Raw genomic sequence first — 20,197 nt, 5'->3', positions numbered from 1 at the left:
CCTGAAAAACAAAAGTAAAGAAAAATATGTAAGTGCAAAGGAAAAATAGTAGATTATTGACCCACCAAGCCAATGTTGGAAAATTACACAGGACAGCTGTGCCATATCACCCTGTTATCTATTCTGATGAGCAAGCATCATAACCCAAGAGAAACTGCTAAGAGTGTTCAATCCACTTTTCGGGAAACATCAATCAATGAAGCAAAACCACCTCCGGTCTCAATACACCAAATACCCACACAGTACCCATTTAAAGGAGGAGTCACTGAGAACAGGAGAAGCACAGGGCTTGCAGCAGAAGCTCACCTGAACTGAACATATGGAACAAGGAACTCCTGCTAAGATTATGGATCAAGAAAGCAAGTTCCATGGTAAGATAACAGTATTTACAAGGTTAAGATTACAAGGGCTGGTGAGCTATTAGAGACTCAGTCTTTGAAATATACAGCAGAGAAATTGAAGGGCTACTCAATCTCATAAAATGAAACTGGTCAAATGATGTGTACTAAAGAGTAACATATCACTGTGAACAAAAGAAAATTCAATTCAAATGCATTTCCTCATTTGCCCATGATTAGGAGTCTAAATTTTGTCTAAACTTTCAGCCCTAAATTAAGTAGGTATCATAGGGAAAGGAAAATAGTTATTTACTCTTCATGAAAAAGAAAAAAATGCCTGTCACTCTAGAAATTATGGGCAGAGTGTGAAAATCAATGGTGAACAGGAATGTTTTCTAGATTCTGAACAATGATAGTGGCCTTGAGGGAAGAGAGAAAAAAATACAGACCTATTCAGGAACATTTTCACTAAAATTTATTGTTAAATTGCAATGAAAACCAGGCAATGCTTTTGACAGTGAACATTAGAGTATATGAAGGAGTGCTTGAAGAATGAAAATTGAGGGGAAATGGTATTTATATTTTAAAAATATACTAGATCTTTGCTGATCATGACACCATTATCATCTAGCCAGTTAAAAATATGAAGCAATTATATGCTTATAAAAAAGATTTTGAGGATTCTGAATGTTTACATGATATATAAAATAAGATGGCACACCTTTACTATACAGTGTAATCTTTTTATATGAGTTCCAGAAAGAAAGTGCCTGTATATCACACTAGGTGATTATTGGCAGCACATAAGGAATGTAGGACTTCATAATTCCTATGACAGGAAATTGTATGCAATGAGCAGAGGTTGATTCAAATTTAAAGAAAATTGAAACAGCCCATCTAACAGAAGATGGTTTGAGTGAGATTAAATGGAGTAGATATATAATTCATTGTGTTGGTAATTCTGCTTGAAGATAAAAAGGGAATTTATTAGATATAACTTGAATTGCTCTTCAAAACATGCCACTTCCAATGTGTTATTCTAAGGGAATGGCAAAATAAAAGATGGTAAATTGAAACTAGGTTCTTATCCCCATTTTTGCCTTTGAGGACAGACAAATAGACCTGTGTAGAATGAAGCTAGGAATCTTCTAATCATTGCAAGTACATTTTAAGTATCAGTGGACACTTTTGCTTAGATATCCTGCAAATTACAAGCAGCAGCAGTGCCCATGATGCAGCTCCTCCTTATTTTGTTAATGAATTTGTCAGCCAGAGTTGCTTTTGCTTATGTTCTCTCAATATGTTGCTCATCTCAGTGTCACCTCCACTGCTTAATTCAACCAAGGGTTTTTTCTCTTCAGTTTCAGCCATGGCTTCTTTACCAGTGATGTTATTCTTCATAATTCTGCTGTTACCGTCCATACTCACTGAAGGAAGGGTGAGTGTTACATGAATAATTTTTCTCAGCTCTACCTGACAGTTTTGCAAAATAGTATAATAAAGATGAACACAGAAATCCTGATGGTATGGTGGAATACAGCATTCTCATTGGGTTCTTGAAGAACTTAACAGAGAAATATTGATAGAGACAAAGTTTAAAGTCTCCACCTATAGCAGCTACAGTAGCCACTAGTGACATGTGGAAACTGGACACTTGAAGAGGGAAATTTCCTAAAAATATATGATACTTACTATTTGTCAAAGATGCACATTAAGGGGATTCGGATCCATATCAGTGAGTACAATATTAATAGTGAGATGAGATATAAAGCTTGCAGTTATACCACTGGGAAATATGATACAGAGGCAGAAGAATCTAGCAATGAACAAAGGATCTTATCCCAAATACAGTTCAGTATGTAATCTCTCCTAATCTGTGTAGCATGTGAAGTTGGCCTCAATATCATTCCTCTGTATCATTAACATGTTTCCAATTCAAATTTGCTCATAAATTATTGATTCTTAATGAACATTTTTATTTTCCTTTCTGTTTTTGATGATTGATTGACAATAATTTGGGAATCTCACATCATACCCCCAATCACACTCAACTACCACTCTCATATATATGCTCCTTTTTCTCTTGATCTACCACCCATAACCAGTGAATGAGAGACAGACAGACAGACAGACAGGAAGAAAGGAAGGAAGGAAGGAAGGAAGGAAGGAAGGAAGGAAGGAAGGAAGGAAGAAGAGAGAGAGAGAAGAGAAGAGAAGAGAAGAGAAGAGAAGAGAAGAGAAGAGAAGAGAAGAGAAGAGAAGAGAAGAGAAGAGAAGAGAAGAGAAGAGAGGAAAGGAAAGGAAAGGAAAAGAAAAGAAAAGAAAAGAAAAGAAAAGAAAAGAAAAGAAAAGAAAAGAAAAGAAAAGAAAAGAAAAGAAAAGAAAAGAAAAGAAAAGAAAAGATGTAAGAGAAAAAAAGGTCCATTTAGTATGGTATTCACTGGTACATGGTCATATTCCTATGGACAGGACCACAATGGAGGATGAGTCTTTCTCTCCCAACACTCCATCCAGAAGCCATCAGTTATGGAGAATTGTGAACTTCTCTGAGCAGTGTAGAGGCAGATCATCCTTACCTGCAGTTCTGCCTGAAACTTACTGCTCTGGGCTATTGAGTGGTAGACCAAATCTCCCATAAGCATTAATGTCTCTTCAGACAGCAGCCTTTACCAGAGGAATCCACATGGGATTTGGTGGTAAAACAGACTGCAGACATAAATAGGGTCCTTGGCCACATCAGGACCACTGACCCAAATTTGGCACCCAGAGGTGAACAGATCATCAACCTCAACAGGGTTTAAGATGGTTACATGTGCCACTAAATCACTATGGCTCTACTATGCAGCAAAGCCTGACATATCACGGACATATAAGGTAGCTAGACAGACAGCAAACCTTCACATGAATCTCAGGCTTAATTGAGGTCTAGGGAAGAAGCATAGATCACTGAAAACAGCATGGACCTGAGTGGCATCTTGAACCGCAGTAGTCCTTTGAGGTGATCCAATCCAGAAAAATGAAACTTTCCTCTTTGCTCAGATCCAGAGGAATTCCAAAACTGGAAGGCAGGTTCTGGGATTGAGTCGCTGTCTGCATGAGATCCCTGCTGCTCTACCATCCTGTGGATCCATATTGCTGACCCTACACAGCAATGACAGCATGTAGACCTCAGACTCTCTGTCACCTGTAATCATATCACATCTCCAAGTCCATCTCTCTCCCTTACTCATTTCCTGCTCTGTACTAAGATCTTTTCTACCTCTCCATCACATGCTAATTCATTCTAGGGGAACTTGGCAGGCTTCTAGCCTGCCCTTAAATGGAAATAGTAAATTGTTACACATTATATATTATTATCAATACATTTCACAATTTCTGCCCTTCTAACAAAAGCTCCCCTGAAAATCAAAAATACATCTTTTCAGAAGAATTTTTACATACAAAACAGGATAGTAATTATAAAATTACTATCTTCTCTCAGAGAACTCATTTTTGAGCTGAATTTTGAAATGAATTTTTAGAATTTGTTTGTATAGAGGGTATTCTATGGGTATGACAACCTAGGCTTAAATAAAATGTATATCATATATATTTTTTCTAAGAATTTGTAAGTTTCCTAGATCTATTTGTTCAAACATACAATAATGGTCTCCATTACTAGAACATAAAGCAGAAGACAGGAGTAGCCATAAAGTAGACAATTGCCATACCTTACTTGGGTTCTATGAGCACAGATTTAAAAACAAAACAAAATAAAATAAAATTATTGGATACGTCTTGTGTTTCTTACAATAAACCTGTTATTAACAAATCACTCTACTTCAGATTCTGCCACAGACTCGAAAAGAACCCACCATATCTGCTGATCACCCGAAAAATCCCAAGGCTGTCACAGTTGATTCCCGAAGAGAACCAAACTTCCTAGAGGCCTTTGAGAGGATGCTCTGTGCCATTGATCAAGAAGAAACTTTGTTTGAAGACCTGACCAATGGTAACCAAAAGAAGTCTTGGCTAAATCTCACTAAATTCTTGGATACTCTGAGCAAATGTGGTGCTCAGAATCAACAAGTGGACACAGTAAATTTCAGTAATATGTCCCTTAGGCTTCAAGAGGCAAGTGTTATGGACCAAGAAGGCAATGATTTAATGCTAGTCTTTTACTCCTTTGAAGACTACGTTAACGTACTGACAAGGGTGCTGTCTTCAACCAAGGTTAAGTAGAAGGCTTCTGGTGTCAGAACTGCTATGCCTTTTACTAGGCTTTCTTTCAAGTCCTACATCCTATTTAGTTAACCACACAAATACAAGGAAAATGTAGACTGTCAATAAACACAAAACACCAGTATCTACTCCATAAAGTTAATTACTAAAGGTGGCCAGAGAGAGCTAAAAAGTGGTCGAAGCAGGCAGCTGGGAATTCATATCTCTTCAGAACTAATAGCCTAACGTTTCTATCCTTAAATGTACATGTAATTTTGTGGCAAGATTCAGGGTATATTCATAGTGAGACAATAACTCTTCCACACTGAAGTCTGAGAAACTGTGAATGGAAATATTATATGCTTCCAATTATTTAGCTTTGTAGTTATAAAATGTTAAGTATCATGATTTTTCTCTTTATCTTCTTTTGGATAATTTCATTAAATTATATGATACATGTCGATCACACTTCCATCTCAGACTCTTTTATATCTGTCTATCTCCTACAAATTAAAAACTCTTTTCCCAATAAGTCACTCTACTGCTTCAAGATGCTTGTTTGTTTGTTTGATTGTTTGTTTATGTGTTTGTTTGTTTGTTTGTTTGGGTGGGTGGGTGGGTGGGTGGGTGGGTGGGTGGTTGGTTGGTTGGTTTTTGGAAGTTCATTAAGTTTAACCAGGAATACATACATGGTCATATATATTTAGCAATGCTTGGAGCCAAGGAAAGTCACCAAGTGCTAAACCACTAAAGATAATGACTTCCCCTCTCTCAATAGCTCTCCATTGCCAATGGCTCCTTAAAGATAGCCCTTGTCTTAGACAAACCTCCTTCATCTATGACTGAATGCTGACATGACCAGGCTTGTGCAGTGTATGTTCATGCAAACAGAGGTCTAATACTACCTATGGAAAAGAAGAATAAGGTTGATCTGGGTGTTCCTATACATTCAAGTCAGTTAAACTCTTGCACAGATAAGGGAATACCAAATAACTTTTTCTTGAAGAAACATTAAATAGAACACCCTTCACAATTGTATTTCAAATGGCTGCTCTACCACCACCAACAACAACAACAACTTCTCCTGAAGGTGTAGTAGGATAATACTTCCAGTAAGTTTTGATGTGCACACCTATTAAAGAAGTTGAACATCGATATGGAGAGGTGACTCAGCAACCACAAGGTGGCTCACAACCATCTGCCATGGGATCTGATGTCCTCTTTTGATGTGTCTGAAGAGATCTACAGTATATTCATATAGATAAAATAAATAATTCTTTTAAACAAAGGAAGTTGAAACTCTGTGAAATTGTGAGCAGGGCGTGGTGGCACACACCTTAAACCCAAGAACTTGACAGATTTCTGAGTTCAAGTCCAGCCTGGTCTACAAAGTGAGTTCCAGGACAGCCAGGGCTGTAAAAGTAACCCTGCCTTGAAAAAATAAAAATAAAAAAAAATTAAAAAAGAAAGAAAAGAGAAAAGAGAAGAGAGAGAAGAGAAGAGAAGAGAAGAGAAGAGAAGAGAAGAGAAGAGAAGAGAAGAGAAGAGAAGAGAAGAGAAGAGAAGAGAAGAGAAGAGAAGAGAAGAAAGAGAACGGAGAAATTGTGAAAGTCTCCTTAGAGAATGACTCTCTCACTGATACTTTTTTCACAGGAAGAACTCAAATCAAGTGAAGAATTCATAGATAAAACTAAATCCCATGGAGCTTTGGATGGTAAAACTTGGTCATTTGGATTTGTTATTGTCTGTATCTTGTGACCGGCTCTTAGGCAGTAATTGGCCATGATGTTTTGATTTTTAAAATTTGATTGAGGTTTTTCTAATGTGCCAAGCAGAATATCACTACCAGAATAAAACTATGAACGCTGATTCAATTATCGACTTTAAATTGTAACTTCATATGCATTTTTTAAATTCTTAACATAGAAATACACAAATTAAGAAATGAGTTGTGAAATTAAATACCAAAGATTTTGAATATGTCTTCAAATAACTATGGAGCAATACAAAGTTTTCAATTGAAATATATTACATAGGAGATAAGTCTCATTCGAAAGTTTATCTTACATTCTATTCAGAAGAAAAAACTCTCACCTTTTACTTAAATGCAGCTCAACATCACAATTTACCAATTCATTAGCAGCAGGCTAATCTGTAGCACTTTGTTACAGAAGCGCTGTAATATCCCTGTCTTCTCTTGGGGCATGAACTACATCAGTTTTCTCACTTGAAAATACATCATTATCTATTGTAGTATAAATTCCCTGTTAAAGCTTATATTTATGTAGAATTTTAAACCACTGGTTTTGTTTGTCATCATTGTGTTTATAGTTTTTATGTTGTATTATATTGGGTAATAAAGGAGTATTTGTCATTTTTTTTAACTAGGACAAAGTCCCAAAAGTACTTTAGATGAAATAATGCATCTCTATTTGGGCTAAATGTAGAGAAGCTTCATTCCAATTATTGACCTCTTGCCCAAGTAAGTCCCTACTGTTGACATGAAATAATGGAGGTGTCAATCATCACCCAGATGAAAAGATGATGTGGTAGATGCCTACTGAGAGAAAATCAGTGCACCCCAAAAAGGAAATCCTGCTGAGGTTATGCACTTTCATGTGGTCATCCATAAATGCAAGTTCATAGAATCAATACTATGTGGTATTTGTAAGTTGCAAATTCAATGAAGAAGAAGAGGGTATGAATATGAAGGAAGACATTGGAAATAGGGGCAGTCTAAGGGGGTGTAGTTACAGTACTCAGGCGTGAAGAGAGAAAAAAAATATTTTAAGGCAACAACAAAGAAAAAGCACTATACTGGCTAGTTGTGTGGACTTATATCTCAGTATTCAATTCTATTTCATTGATGTATAAGACTATTTTTCTAGCAATATCAGGTTATGGTTCTGTTGTATACCTTCATATGAGATATGGAGATTTATATTCTCTGTAATGGTGATTTTGTTCATGGTTGCTTTTGGCTATCATTTAGCTTTTATAGAATCATGTCAAGTTAGAGACATTTTTGTGAAGACAGGATATGGTGTTTGATTTTATTTGTATTGAAGCTGTGTATTGTATTTGCTAAAATAACCATCTGCATAAAAACAATATTTCCATTCTATGAGAAGGAGAAGTATTTGCCTCATCTGCTGAATTCAAATTCATTTTTCACTGTCTGGGAGTTTTCCTGAGAGTTGACTTTCATTTACTTGGTTAGATTCCTTTGCAGTTTCATTTATGGCTATGTTAAATGAGACTGTATTCGTCATTATTTGTCTAAAGTAAATAGGCCATCTTCTTGAAGGGCATAATAATTTTTTTCACCAACTTGGTAAAAATAGTTACCAACTTAAAGAGTCCCATGTAGAGTCTTATGGTCTCTTTTCTAGAGAGTAACATCTGCATGTAGGCATCATCTAAACTCCTCTCTTCCTATTTGCATGCCTTTCAGGTTTTTGCCATACAATTCTAAGACTTTTTTCCTACTAGGAATAGTAGTGAAGAAAGTGAATATTTTTTATTGTTTCTGACCACGGTAAAAATACTAAACTTCATCCAGAATTTAAATACAAAGAGAAATGATCATGAATCTTACTGTGTACCTAAAAAACAGCAGATTAATAAAAACTTTTTGTTTAAAATTGAAATGTATCATGAAATAAATGTATCAATGAAGATTGAGTGTATATGTGCACATGAAAATATTGTGTAAACCTAAGACTGAGAATTTATTAACACACCAGACCCAACGGAACCAGATGAAGGCCTACCATGTACACTTTAAGGAAAGAATATGTTACACTGCAAGGCTGTGTCCCCACCAATCAACATCTAAATACCTAGTATATTCATTAGCATGCCAAGAGGCAAAGATCTTTTAACTATCCAAGGGATCACATCCAGTTTCATAGTACCCACTGGTGCTAATGCCTGATTGTATTGCCAACTATTTCCCAAGAACTTGTCTACATGCACAGATGCCACACCTCTTAAGAACTGCTCCAAGGTCTTGTCCCTGACTCTGATGAAATCTGGAGGCCAGATTCAGACATTGTCCTTGTGACTTAGCTCTTCAGTGGAATACATTAAATAATAACTAATAATAAACATCAGAGGGACACTGTATTTTCATCCAAATCAAATATCATTCATAGGGACATCAGCTTCCTTGAGCATCTTATCTCTTTAATCTTTTTGTAGCCATTGTTTAACCTACATGTGTAGCATTAATACAAGATGAAAAGAATTGTTGTGGGATTTTTTTAATGTCTTGTCCAGAAGCTAGCTTAGTAATTAAACTTGGAATAAAAGAATTCTTTTCACCAGGGATCGCCTAAGTTATCTTTAATGTGCCACACAAACTAGAGTTTTCTGAAAATAGGGAACCTAAAAATGTTTCCAAAAGTTACCTCTGTGAATCATTTTCTTAAAATTACTTACTGATGGGAAAGGGCCTAGCACAGGTGGCTATTTCAATACATTGTCTAGTCTTCCTGATATCTATAAGAGAACAGCCTGAAAAGTCAAGGGATACAAGCCAGTCAGCATCATCCCTACATTGCTCCAACTTCAATTCCTTCTTCCAAGTTCCTACATTGTGTGGGGTTTTGTCTTGACAGCCTTCAGAGATGCATAGCAGTAGGAAGGTAAATAAATAAAATAAAATACATTATGTCCTCCCTAATTTTCTTTATTCTTTTTCATCATGTTTCTCAAAGCAACATAAACTAGAATGAAGAAATTACCTATGTGTAAAATTGAGACAGCTTGGCACTATTGCCAATGAAACCAATTTACCAGAATCCATTCTGGTATAGTCAAAATACAAAAATATATCTATTTTGTTCATAGCATAATACACCCATAAACAAATTGTTCCCAGTAAATGCATAGTAGACACACTCAAAAGTATGCTTTACATCCAACTGGATATGTTTAATAAAATCATTGTGTTAATTAATATTATTTATCACATTAAACTCAAAATCAATACTTAATGCTGTATTGGAAGTGGGGAAGTACTAACATACAAAACAGGTTCATTCAAAGGATTACAAATATAAAAAACCATTTGTATTAGTCAATGAAACTATTTTACATGTATGAGAACTGTTACTCTTAGTTGATTATTTAATATTTTTGGTGTACACTAACTAAAACTTGGAAGTGTAAATGAAGAAACCATCCATTTGACTATTTTCTGCATTAAATTTTAACACCAAACATCTTCCTTTACTTCAAACCTTATAGTATAGTTAAGATTCATAAAACAAAGCACATTGTAGATCACCCTGCAGAGATATTTTATATGTTCCTTTAGTCTGATCTCTCTGGCTCAAAAATAATAGGGATGAGGTGGTAGTTTGGTGTTTGCCACAATACAGAAGGAAATCAAATTCAAAACTATTAAACTGTGTATTACTAGCTGTCATCATCTTCTTCCTTGTTTATATAGCAACACTGTAATTTTAGTCAACCCTAACGGAATAATTTTCCTTCTAAAGATTAAAACCATTTGTGAATTGAATTAACTATATCCTTGGATGGCTTCAAACATTCCATATTGATTATCTATATAACTCCTCACCCAGAGTTCCATGGTTCATTCTTGAAAGGCCATTCTGTAAGTACTTTATGCTGGTTTCAGGGGTAGCAATAAGATACAGGCTATTATCTTAGCGTGCCAATCACACCAGTCCTGGGAAGTTGTAGAAGTCACTAAGAGCAGGCATGCTTTTCCTCCTGTTAAGAGAGTCTTAAGTCCAAATAGACAGCTGTTGGTCACCACCAACATGTGAGTGACCATCATGGGAACATTTTGGATATTTTGCCCTCCTGATAATTATTTGTGCTACTATAGCACCAACATGTGAGTAACCATCATGGGACCATTGTGGACATTTTACCCTCCTGATAATTATTTTCAGAGCCTACTACAAAAGGCTACATTCAACAAAACTGGAAAAAGCATTTGACAAAATTCAATATCCATTCATGTTAAAAATCTTGGACAATTCAGGAATTCAAGGCCCAAACCCAAACATAGTAAAAGCAATACACAGAAAACCAGTAGCCAACATTAAACCAAAAGGAGAGTAACTTGAAGAAATCCCAATAGAATCAGGGCTAGTCCTCTCTCTATATATATTCAATATAGTACTTGAATTTCTAGCTATAGAAATAAGACAAAAAAGGAGGTCAAAGAGAAACAAAATGGAAAGGAAGAAGTGAAACTATCACTATTTGCAGATGATATGATAGTATAATTAAGTGACCCCAAAAACTTCACCAGAGAACACCTACAGCTGATAAACAACTTCAGCAAAGTGGCCAAATATAAAATTCACTCATCAAATCAATAGCCTACTTATTTTCAAAGGACAAACTGGCTGACAAAGAAATTAGGGAAATGATACCATTCATAATAGTCACAAACAACATAAGGTCTTGGTGTGACCATAATCAAACAAGTGAAAGATCTGTATTACAAGAACTTCAAGTCTCTGAAGTAAGAAATCGAATAAGACCTCAGAAGATGGAATGATCTCTTATGATCATGGATTGGCAGGATGAAAATGGTAAAAATGGCCATCTTGCTGAAAGCAATCTACATATTGAATGCAATCCCCATCAAAATTCCAATACAATTCTTGATAGTGTTAGAAAGCAATTTTCCTCAAAAAAAAAAAAAACAATAAAGAAAAAGAAAAGAAAAGAAAGAAAGAAAGAAAGAAAGAAAGAAAGAAAGAAAGAAAGAAAGAAAGAAAGAAAGAAAGAAAGAAAAGAGAAAGGAAAGAAATGAAAAGAGAAAGGAAAGAAAAGAGAAAGAAAAGAGAAAGGGAAGGGAAGGGAAGGGAAGGGAAGGGAAGGGAAGGGAAGGGAAGGGAAGGGAAGGGAAGGGAAGGGAAGGGAAGGGAAGGGAAGGGAAGGGAAGGGAAGGGAAGGGAAGGGAAGGGAAGGAAAAGAATGATGGAAAGAGTAACTCTCAAATTCATCTGGAATAACAAAAATCCCAGGACAGTGAACAGTATTCTTAACAAGAAAATAACTTCTGGGGGAATCGGCATCCCAGACCTCAAGCTGTAATGCATAGCAATAGTGATAATAACTGCATAGTACTGGTACAATGACAGGCAGGTGGAACAATGGAATAGAATTCAAGACCCAGAAGTGAACCCAAACAACTACAGTCACTTGATCTTTGACAAAGGAGTTAAAACAATCCAGTGGAAAAAAAAGACAGCATTTTCTTTTCTTTCCTTTCCTTTTCTTTCCTTTCCTTTCCTTTCCTTTCCTTTCCTTTCCTTTCCTTTCCTTTCCTTTTGTTTTTCTCTCTCTCTTTTTACTTTCTTTCTTTCTGCCTTTCCTTTCTCTCTCTCTCTCTCTCTCTCTCTCTCTCTCTCTCTCTCTCTCTCTCTCTCTTTCTTTCATTTATTCCTTCTTTCTTTCTTTTTATTAAACCACTACAGTGTAACAGAACATGGTATCTTGCTTTTCTATTTTCTATTTTATTATATTTTATTTATTTATTTATTTATTTATTTATTTATTATTCGATGTTTTCTTTATATACATTTCAATTGCTATCCCGAAAGTTCTCTATACCCTCCCTCCATCCTGCTCCCCTTCCCACCCACGCCCACCTCTTGGCCCTTGGCCTTCCCCTGTACTAGAGCATATAAAGTTTGCAATACCAATGGTCGTCCCTTCCCAGTGATGGCCGACTAGGCCATCTTCTGCTACATATGCAGCTAGAGATATGAGCTCTGGGGTTACTGGTTAGTTCATATTGTTGTTCCACTTACAGGATTGCAGACCCCTTCAGCTCCTTGGCTGCTTTCTCTAGCTCCTCCATTGGGTGTCCTGTGTTCCAACTTATAGATGATTGTGAGCATCCACTTCTGTATTTGCCAGGCACTGGCATAGCCTCATATGAGACAGCTATAACAGGATCCCTTCAGCAAAATCTTTCTGGCATATGCAAGAGTGTCTGAGTTTGGTGGCTGATTATGGGATGGATCCCCAGTTGGGGTAGTCTGGATAGTCCATCCTTTCATCTTAGCTCCAAACTTTGTCTCTGTAACTCCTTTAATGGGTATTTTGTTCCCTATTCTAAGGAGGAATGAAGTATCCACCCATTGGTCTTCCCTCTTCTTGATTTTCTTGTGTTTTGCAAATTGTATCTTGGGTGTTCTATGTTTCTGGGCTAATATCCACTTATCAGTGAGTGCATATCTAATGACTTCTTTTGTGATTGGGTTATCTCACTAATGACGTTATCCTCCAGATACATCCATTTGTCCAAGAATTTCATAAATCCATGGTTTTTAATAGCTGAGTAGTACTCCATTGTGTAAATTGTCTACATTTTCTGTATCCATTCTTCTTTTGAGGGAAATCTGGGTTCTTTCCAGCTTCTGGCTATTACAAATAAGGTTGCTATGAACATAGTGGAGCATGTGTTCTTATTACCAGTTGGATGCCCAGGAGAAGTATTGCTGGATCTTCTGGTAGTATTTTGCCCAATTTTCTGAGGAACCTCCAGACTGACTTCCAGAGTGGTTGTACAAGCTTGCAATCCCACCAGCAATGGAGGAGTGTTCCTCTTTCTCCACATTCTCACCAGCATCTGCTGTCACCTGAATTTTTGATCTTAGCCATTCTGACTGGTATGTTTTGATTTGCATTTCCCTGATGACTGAGGTTGTTGAACATTTTTTCAGGTGCTTCTCAGCCATTCGGTATTCCTCAGTTGAGAATTCTTTGTTTAGCTCTGAACCCCATTTTTAATGAGGTTATTTGAAGGGGATACAAATTGGAAAGGAAGAAGTCAAAATGTCACTATTTGCAGATGATACGATTGTAGATATAAGTGATCCCCCAAAAATTCAGCAGAGAACCCCTAAACCTTATAAACAGCTTCAGTGCAGTTGCTTGATATAAAATTAACTCAAGTAAATCAATGGCCTTTCTCTACACAAAGGATAAAGTAACTGAAAAAGAAATAAGGGAAACAACACCCTTCACAATAGTCACAAATAATATAAAATACCTTGGTGAGACTCTTAACTAAGGAAGTGAAAGGTCTATATGATAAGAACTTCAAGTCTCTGAAGAAAGAAATTGAAGAAGATATCAGAAGATGGAAAGATCTCCCACGCTCATGGATTGGCAGGATTAATATAGTAAAAATGGATATCCTGCTGAAAGCAATCTACAGATTCATTGCAATCCCCATCTAAATTCCAACACAATTCTTCACTGAGGTAGAAAGAGCAATTTCCAAATTCATCTGGAATAATAAAAAACCTATGATAGCAAAAAATTTTTCTCAAAAATAAAAGAACCTCTGGTGGAATCACCATGCCTGACATTAAGCTGTACTACAGAGCAATTGTGATAAAAACTGCATTGTACTGGTTCAGTGACAGACTGGTAGATCAATGGAATAGAATTGAAGACCCAGAAATGAATTCATACACCTATGGTCACTTAATCTTTGACAAAAGAGCTAAAACCATCCAGTAGAAAAAAAGACAGCATTTTCAACAAATGGTTCTGGCACAACTGGCAGTTATCATGTAGAAGAATTTGAATTGATCCATTCATATCTCCTTGTACAAAGTTCAAGTCTAAGTGGATCAAAGATCTCCACATTAGACTAGAGACACTGAAATTAATAGAAAAGAAAGTAGGGAAAAGCCTCGAAGATATGCGCACAAAGGAAAAATATCTAAACAGAACAGCAATGGCTTGTGCTGTAAGATAAAAAAGTGACAAATGGGACCTCATAAAATTGCAAAGCTTCTTTCAGGCAAAAGACACTGTCAATAAGACAAAAAGGCCACCAACAAATTGGGAAAGGATTTTTACCAATCCTAACGCTGATATGGGACTAATATCCAATATATACAAAGAGCCCAAGAAGGCAATTCTTACAAAGGAAAATATTTGATTTGGCACTGTCCTATACTTTCAGAGGTTTAGTCCATTTTCATCATGGCAAGAAGCACAGCTGCATTCAAGCAGACATGGTGCTGAAGGAACTGACAGTTCCACATCTTGATCTACAAACAGGAAATTCTATACTGGACACAGCTTATGTTATTGATGTTTTGTTTATTGAGTTATTTGTATAATCTAGACTCTAATCATCTATTAGACAAATACCTAGGAAATATTTTAGTCCTATTCTGTGGACTATCCCTTAAGTTCATTAAGAGCTCACTGTACTGTAAGGATCATTGTGGTATCATAACATCCATTTGTCAATTTTTGAGCTCATTTCTTGTGCTTTGGAGTCTTATAATGAAAGAACTTACTTTTTTTTATGTTACCTTTCTCCGTTTTTGTTTGTTTGTTTGTTTTTACAATTTAAGAGTATCAAGTGTCATATTGAAGGCTTTGGCCATTTGCGTTAGAATTTTGTACAAAATGAATGATAAACCCAAAGTTTCAATTTTCATTAGTTGATGGTCTCCATAACTGATACCATTTTAAACATGTTGTCTTTTCTTAAATACATACTTTTGGTAATTTTCTCAAAACTCAAGGAACTATAGATCTGTGGACTCATATAACAGTATTCAATTCTATTTCATTGATGTATAAGACTATTTTTCTAGCAATATCAGGTTATGGTTCTGTTGTATACCATGATAGGATGTTTGGAGATTTATATTTTCTATAATGATGATTTTTTTCATGGTTGCTTTTGGCTGTCCTTTAGCTTTTATGATTTCATGTCAAGTTAGAGACATTTTTGTGAAGACAGGATATGGTGTTTGATTTTATTTGTACTGAAGCTGTGTATTGTATTTTCTAGAATAACCACCTGCATAAAAACAATCTCCCATTCTGTGAGAAGGAAAGGCATTTGCCTCATCTACTGAATTCAAATTCCTTTTTCAGTGGCTGGGGTTTTCCCCAGAGTTGATTTCATTTACATGGTGAAATTCCTTTGCAGTTTCTTTTGTGGCTATGTTAAATGAGATTGTATTCCTCATTATTTGTCTAAAGTATATAAGAAATCTTCGGATTTGGAGAGAAGTAGAATTTTGTTCCACCAACTTGGTAAAAATACTTACCTACTTTAAGAGTCCCATGTGGTGCCTGGTAGTGGTGGCACATGCCTTTAATCCCAGCATTTGGGAGGGAGAGGCAGGTGGATTTATGAGTTCGAGGCCAGCCTGGTCTACTGAATGAGTTCCAGGACAGCCAGGACTACACAGAGAAACCCTGTCTCTAAAATCAAAACAAACAAACAAACAAAAAAACCCAACCAAAGAGTCCCATGTGGAGTATTTATGTCTTTAGGTCTCCTTTCTAGAGAGTAATATCTGCATTTAGCCATCATGTAAATTCATCTCTTCCTATTTCAATACTTTTCAGATTTTGCCATACAATTCTAAGACTTTTTTCCTACTATGAATGGTAGTGAAGAAAGTGAATACTTTTTTTATTCTTTCTAACCATGTTAAAAATACTTAACTTCATCCAGAAATAAAATACAAAGAAAAATGATCATGAATCATACTGTGTACCTAAAAAACAACAGATTAATAAAAACTTTTTGTTTAAAGTTGAAATGTATCATAAAATAAATGTATCAATGAAGATTGAGGGTATATATGCACATGAAAATATTGTGTAAATCTAACACTGAGAATTTATTAACACAACAGACCCAACAGAACTCGATTAAAGCTTACCATGTACACTTTAAGGAAAGAACATGTTACATTGCAAGGCTGTGTCCCCACCAATCAATATCTAAATACCTAGTATATTCATTAGCATACCAAGAGGCAAAGATCTTCTAACTACCCAAGGGATCACATCCAGTTTCATAGTAGACACTGGTGCTAATGCCTGGTTGTATTGCCAACTATTTCCCAAGAACTTGTCTACATTCACAGATGCCACACCTCTTAAGAACTGATCCAAGGTCTTGTCCCTGACTCTGATGAAATCTGGAGGCCAGATTCAGACATTGTCCTTGTGACTTAGCTCTTCAGTGGAGTACATTAAATAATAACTAATAATAAACATCAGAGGGACACTGTATTTTCATCCAAATCAAATATCATTCATAGGGACATCAGCTTCCTTGAGCATCTTATCTCTTTAACCTTTTTGTAGCCATTGTTTAACCTACATGTGTAGCATTAATACAGGATGGAAAGAATTGCTGTGAGATTATATAAATATCTTGTCCAGAAGCTAGGTTAGTAATTAAACTTGAATTAAAAGACTTCTTTTTACCAGGGATCCCCTAACTTATCTTCAATGTGCCACACAAACTAGAGATTTCTGAAAATAGGGAACCTAAAAATGTTTCCAAAAGATACATCTGTGAATAATTTTTTTCTAATTAGTTACTGATGGGAAATGGCCTGGCACAGGTGGCTAGTTCCATCCACTGTCTAGTCTTCCTGAGATCTATAAGAGAACAGGCTGAAAAGTCAAGGGATACAAGCCAGACAGGATCATCCCTACATTGCTTCAACTTCAGATCCTTCCTCCAAGTTCCTACATTGTGTGGGTCTCTGTCTTGACAGCGTACAGAGAAGCATAGCAGTAGGAAAGTAAAATAATAAAATAAAATACACTATTTTCTCCCTAATTTTCTTTCTTTCTTTTTTCATCATGTTTCACAAAGCAACATAAACTACAATGAAGAAATCACCTATGTTTAAAATTGAGACAGCTTGCCACTGTTGCCAATAAAACCAATTTACCAGAATCCAGTCTGGTATAGTCAAAATACAAAAAATATACCTATTTTGATTGTGGCATAATACACCCATAAACAAATTGTTCCCAGTAAATTCATAGTAGACACACACAAAAGTATTGTTCACATTCAACTGGTTTATATTCAACTGGATATGTCTTAATAAAGTCATTGAGTTAATAAAGATTATTTATCACATTAAACTCATAATCAATACTTAATACTGTATTGGAAGTTGGGAAGTAATAACACACAAAACAGGCTCATTCAAAGGATTACAAATTTTAAAAAATTACTAGTATTACTCATTGAAACTATTTTACATGTATGAGAACTGTTACTCTTAGTTGATTATTTAATATTTTTGGTGTACACTAACTAAAACTTGGAAGTGTAAATGAAGAAACCATGCATTTGACTATTTTCTACATTAAATTTTAACACCAAACATCTTCCTTTACTTCAAACCTTATAGTATAGTTAAGATTCATAAAACAAAGCACATTGTAGATCACCCTGCAGAGATATTTTATATGTTCCTTTAGTCTGATCTCTCTGGCTCAAAAATAATAGGGATGAGGTGGTAGTTTCATGTTTGCCACCATACAGAAGGAAATCAAATTCAAAACTATCAAACTGTGTATTACTGGCTGTCATCATCTTCTTCCTTGTTTATATAGCAACACTATTATTTTTGACAAGCCAAATAGAATAATTTTCCTCCTAAAGATTAAAACCATTTGTGAATTGAATTAACTATAACCTTGAAAGGCTTCAAACCTTTCCATATTGATTATCTAAATAACTCCTCACCAGGAGTTCCATGGTCTCATTCTTGAAAGGCCATTCTGTAAGTACTTTATGCTGGTTTCAGGGGTAGCAATAAGATACAGGCTATTATCTTAGCATGCCAATCAAACTAATTCTAGGAAGTTGTATAGTTGCTAAGAATAGGCATGATTTCCCTCATGTTAAGAGAGTCTTAAGTCCAAATAGACAGCTGTTGGTCACCACCAACATGTGAATGACCATCATGGGACCTTTTTGGACATTTTGCCCTCCTGATAATTATTTGTGCTATTATAGCAGTGGATCACTCTTGGGTGCTTAACCTCCCTTAGAAGCTTGTACAGGGTTTTCTGGAACCATGAAAGCTATACTATAGGAAGGCTTTCAGTTTGGTTCCTACTTGAATTATCTGAATCCTATATCCTAAATCTGAGGTGTCTTCAACAACACTGTCCCAAATTCAACCTCAGAGAGACAGCTGAGGGACACTCCCACACTCTATATTTCCTTATTATATATTTAGAGTTATCTTTAATAACCAGATGAACAATAGACCACAAAGTTTATAGCGACATAGTGAAAGAATTATAAGTTATGGACTGATTGAAGTACATTGAGCTCCATAGAGACAGCGCCGGGGCAAGCGCGAGCCAGACGGTCACTGGACGACTCTGTGCCTCTAGGAGGAAAATCAACTAAACATGGGCAAATAAGATCCTAAGAAGCCGAGAGACCAAATGTCCTCATATGCATTCTTTGTGCAAACTTTCCGGGAGGAGCACAAGAAGAAGCACCCAGATGCTTCTGACAACTTCTCAGAGTTCTCCAAGAAGTGCTCAGAGAGGTGGAAGATCATGTCTGCTAAAGAAAAGGGGGAAATTGAAGATATGGCAAAGGCTGACAAGGCTCGTTATGAAAGAGAAAGGAATACCTACATCTCCCTCAAAGGGGAGACCAAAAAGAAGTTCAAGGACCCCAATGTACTCAAGAGGCCTCCTTAGGCCTTCTTCTTGTTCTGTTCTGAGTACCGCCCCAAAATCAAAGGCGAGCATCCTGGCTTATCCATTAGTGATGTTGAAAAGAAACTAGGAGAGATGTGGAACAACACTGCAGCAGACGACAAGCAGCCCTATGAGAAGAAAGCTACCAAGCTGAAGGAGAAGTACAAGAAGGATATTGCTGCCTACAGAGCTAAAGGAAAACCTGATGCAGCAAAAAAGGGGGTGGTCAAGGCTGAAAAGAGCAAGAAAAAGAAGGCAGAGGAAGATGATGAGGAGGATGAAGAAGATGAGGAAGAGGAGGAAGAACAGGAAGACAAAGATGAAGAAGAAGATGATGATGAATAAGTTGGTTCTAGCGCAGTTTTTTTTTCTTGTCTATAAAGCATATAATCCTCCTGTACACAACTCACTCCTTTTAAAGAAAAAAAAAATTGAAATGTAAGGCTATGTAAGATTTAAGAAGCTAGAGAAAGTATCCAAGGAGCTAAAGAGATCTGCAATCCTGTAGGTGCAACAACATTATGAACTAACCAGTACCCCGGAGCTCTTGACTCTAGCTGCATATGTATCAAAAGATGGCCTAGTCGGCCATCACTGGAAAGAGAGGCCCATTGGACACGCAAACTTTATATGCCCCAGTACAGGGGAATGCCAGGGCCAAAAAATGGGAATGGGTGGGTAGGTAAGTGGGGGGGGGGGGGTATGGAGGACTTTTGGGACAGCATTGGAAATGTAATTAGAGGAAAATATGTAATAAAAAAATATTTAAAAAAAAAGATTTGTATTTAAACTGTACAGTGTCTTTTTTTTGTATACTTAACACACTACCCAATGTGTCTTTAGATAGACCTGTCCTGGTGGTATTTTCAATAGCCAGTAACCTTGCCTGGTACAGTCTGGGACTTGTAAATTGGCATGGAAATTTAAAGCAGGTTGTTGGTGGTGCACAGCACAAATTAGTTATATGGGGACAGTAGTTTTGTTTTGTTTTTCTTTTGGTTTTATTTTTGGGTTTTATTTTTTACAGAACATTTTATCCTAAAACAAAAGGAAATAACTTCTTCTCAGCACCTCATGGTACCTTCTCCAAAATAGACCACATAATTGGTCACAAAACAAGCCTCAACATA

At 36.2% G+C, this 20,197-nt stretch overlaps 1 protein-coding gene and 1 pseudogene across 1 annotated transcript; both read left to right on the top strand.

The window, feature by feature from the left end:
• Nucleotides 1-319: 319 nt before the first annotated feature.
• Nucleotides 320-4,559, top strand: LOC110288474 (exocrine gland-secreted peptide 1-like). The gene is made up of 3 exons (XM_021154812.1): nt 320-371; nt 1,700-1,776; nt 4,164-4,559. The coding sequence occupies exons 1-3, from the start codon at nt 320-322 to the stop codon at nt 4,557-4,559; spliced, it is 525 nt and encodes a 174-aa protein (XP_021010471.1).
• Nucleotides 4,560-18,752: 14,193 nt separating this feature from the next.
• On the top strand, nt 18,753-19,412 carry LOC147000414 (high mobility group protein B1 pseudogene; annotated as a pseudogene).
• Nucleotides 19,413-20,197: the final 785 nt, after the last annotated feature.

The sequence above is a fragment of the Mus caroli genome, unplaced genomic scaffold (genome assembly GCF_978045245.1).
Source record: "Mus caroli unplaced genomic scaffold, Mus_caroli_1 scaffold_18, whole genome shotgun sequence".
In the NCBI taxonomy this organism is placed as follows: domain Eukaryota; kingdom Metazoa; phylum Chordata; class Mammalia; order Rodentia; family Muridae; genus Mus; species Mus caroli.
The sequence above is the reverse complement of the archived record's forward strand: the minus strand, read 5'-3'. Positions and strand labels throughout refer to the sequence as shown.

What these genes read in the sequence shown, in the direction of transcription:
- LOC110288474 (XM_021154812.1), top strand. Translation starts at nt 320, where the DNA reads ATGGAACAAGGAACTCCTGCTAAGATTATGGATCAAGAAAGCAAGTTC. An exon ending in TCAAGAAAGCAAGTTCCATG is followed by an intron (nt 372 to 1,699) that starts GTAAGATAACAG and finishes TTTTCTCTTCAG; the next exon opens with TTTCAGCCATGGCTTCTTTA. An exon ending in CCATACTCACTGAAGGAAGG is followed by an intron (nt 1,777 to 4,163) that starts GTGAGTGTTACA and finishes ACTCTACTTCAG; the next exon opens with ATTCTGCCACAGACTCGAAA.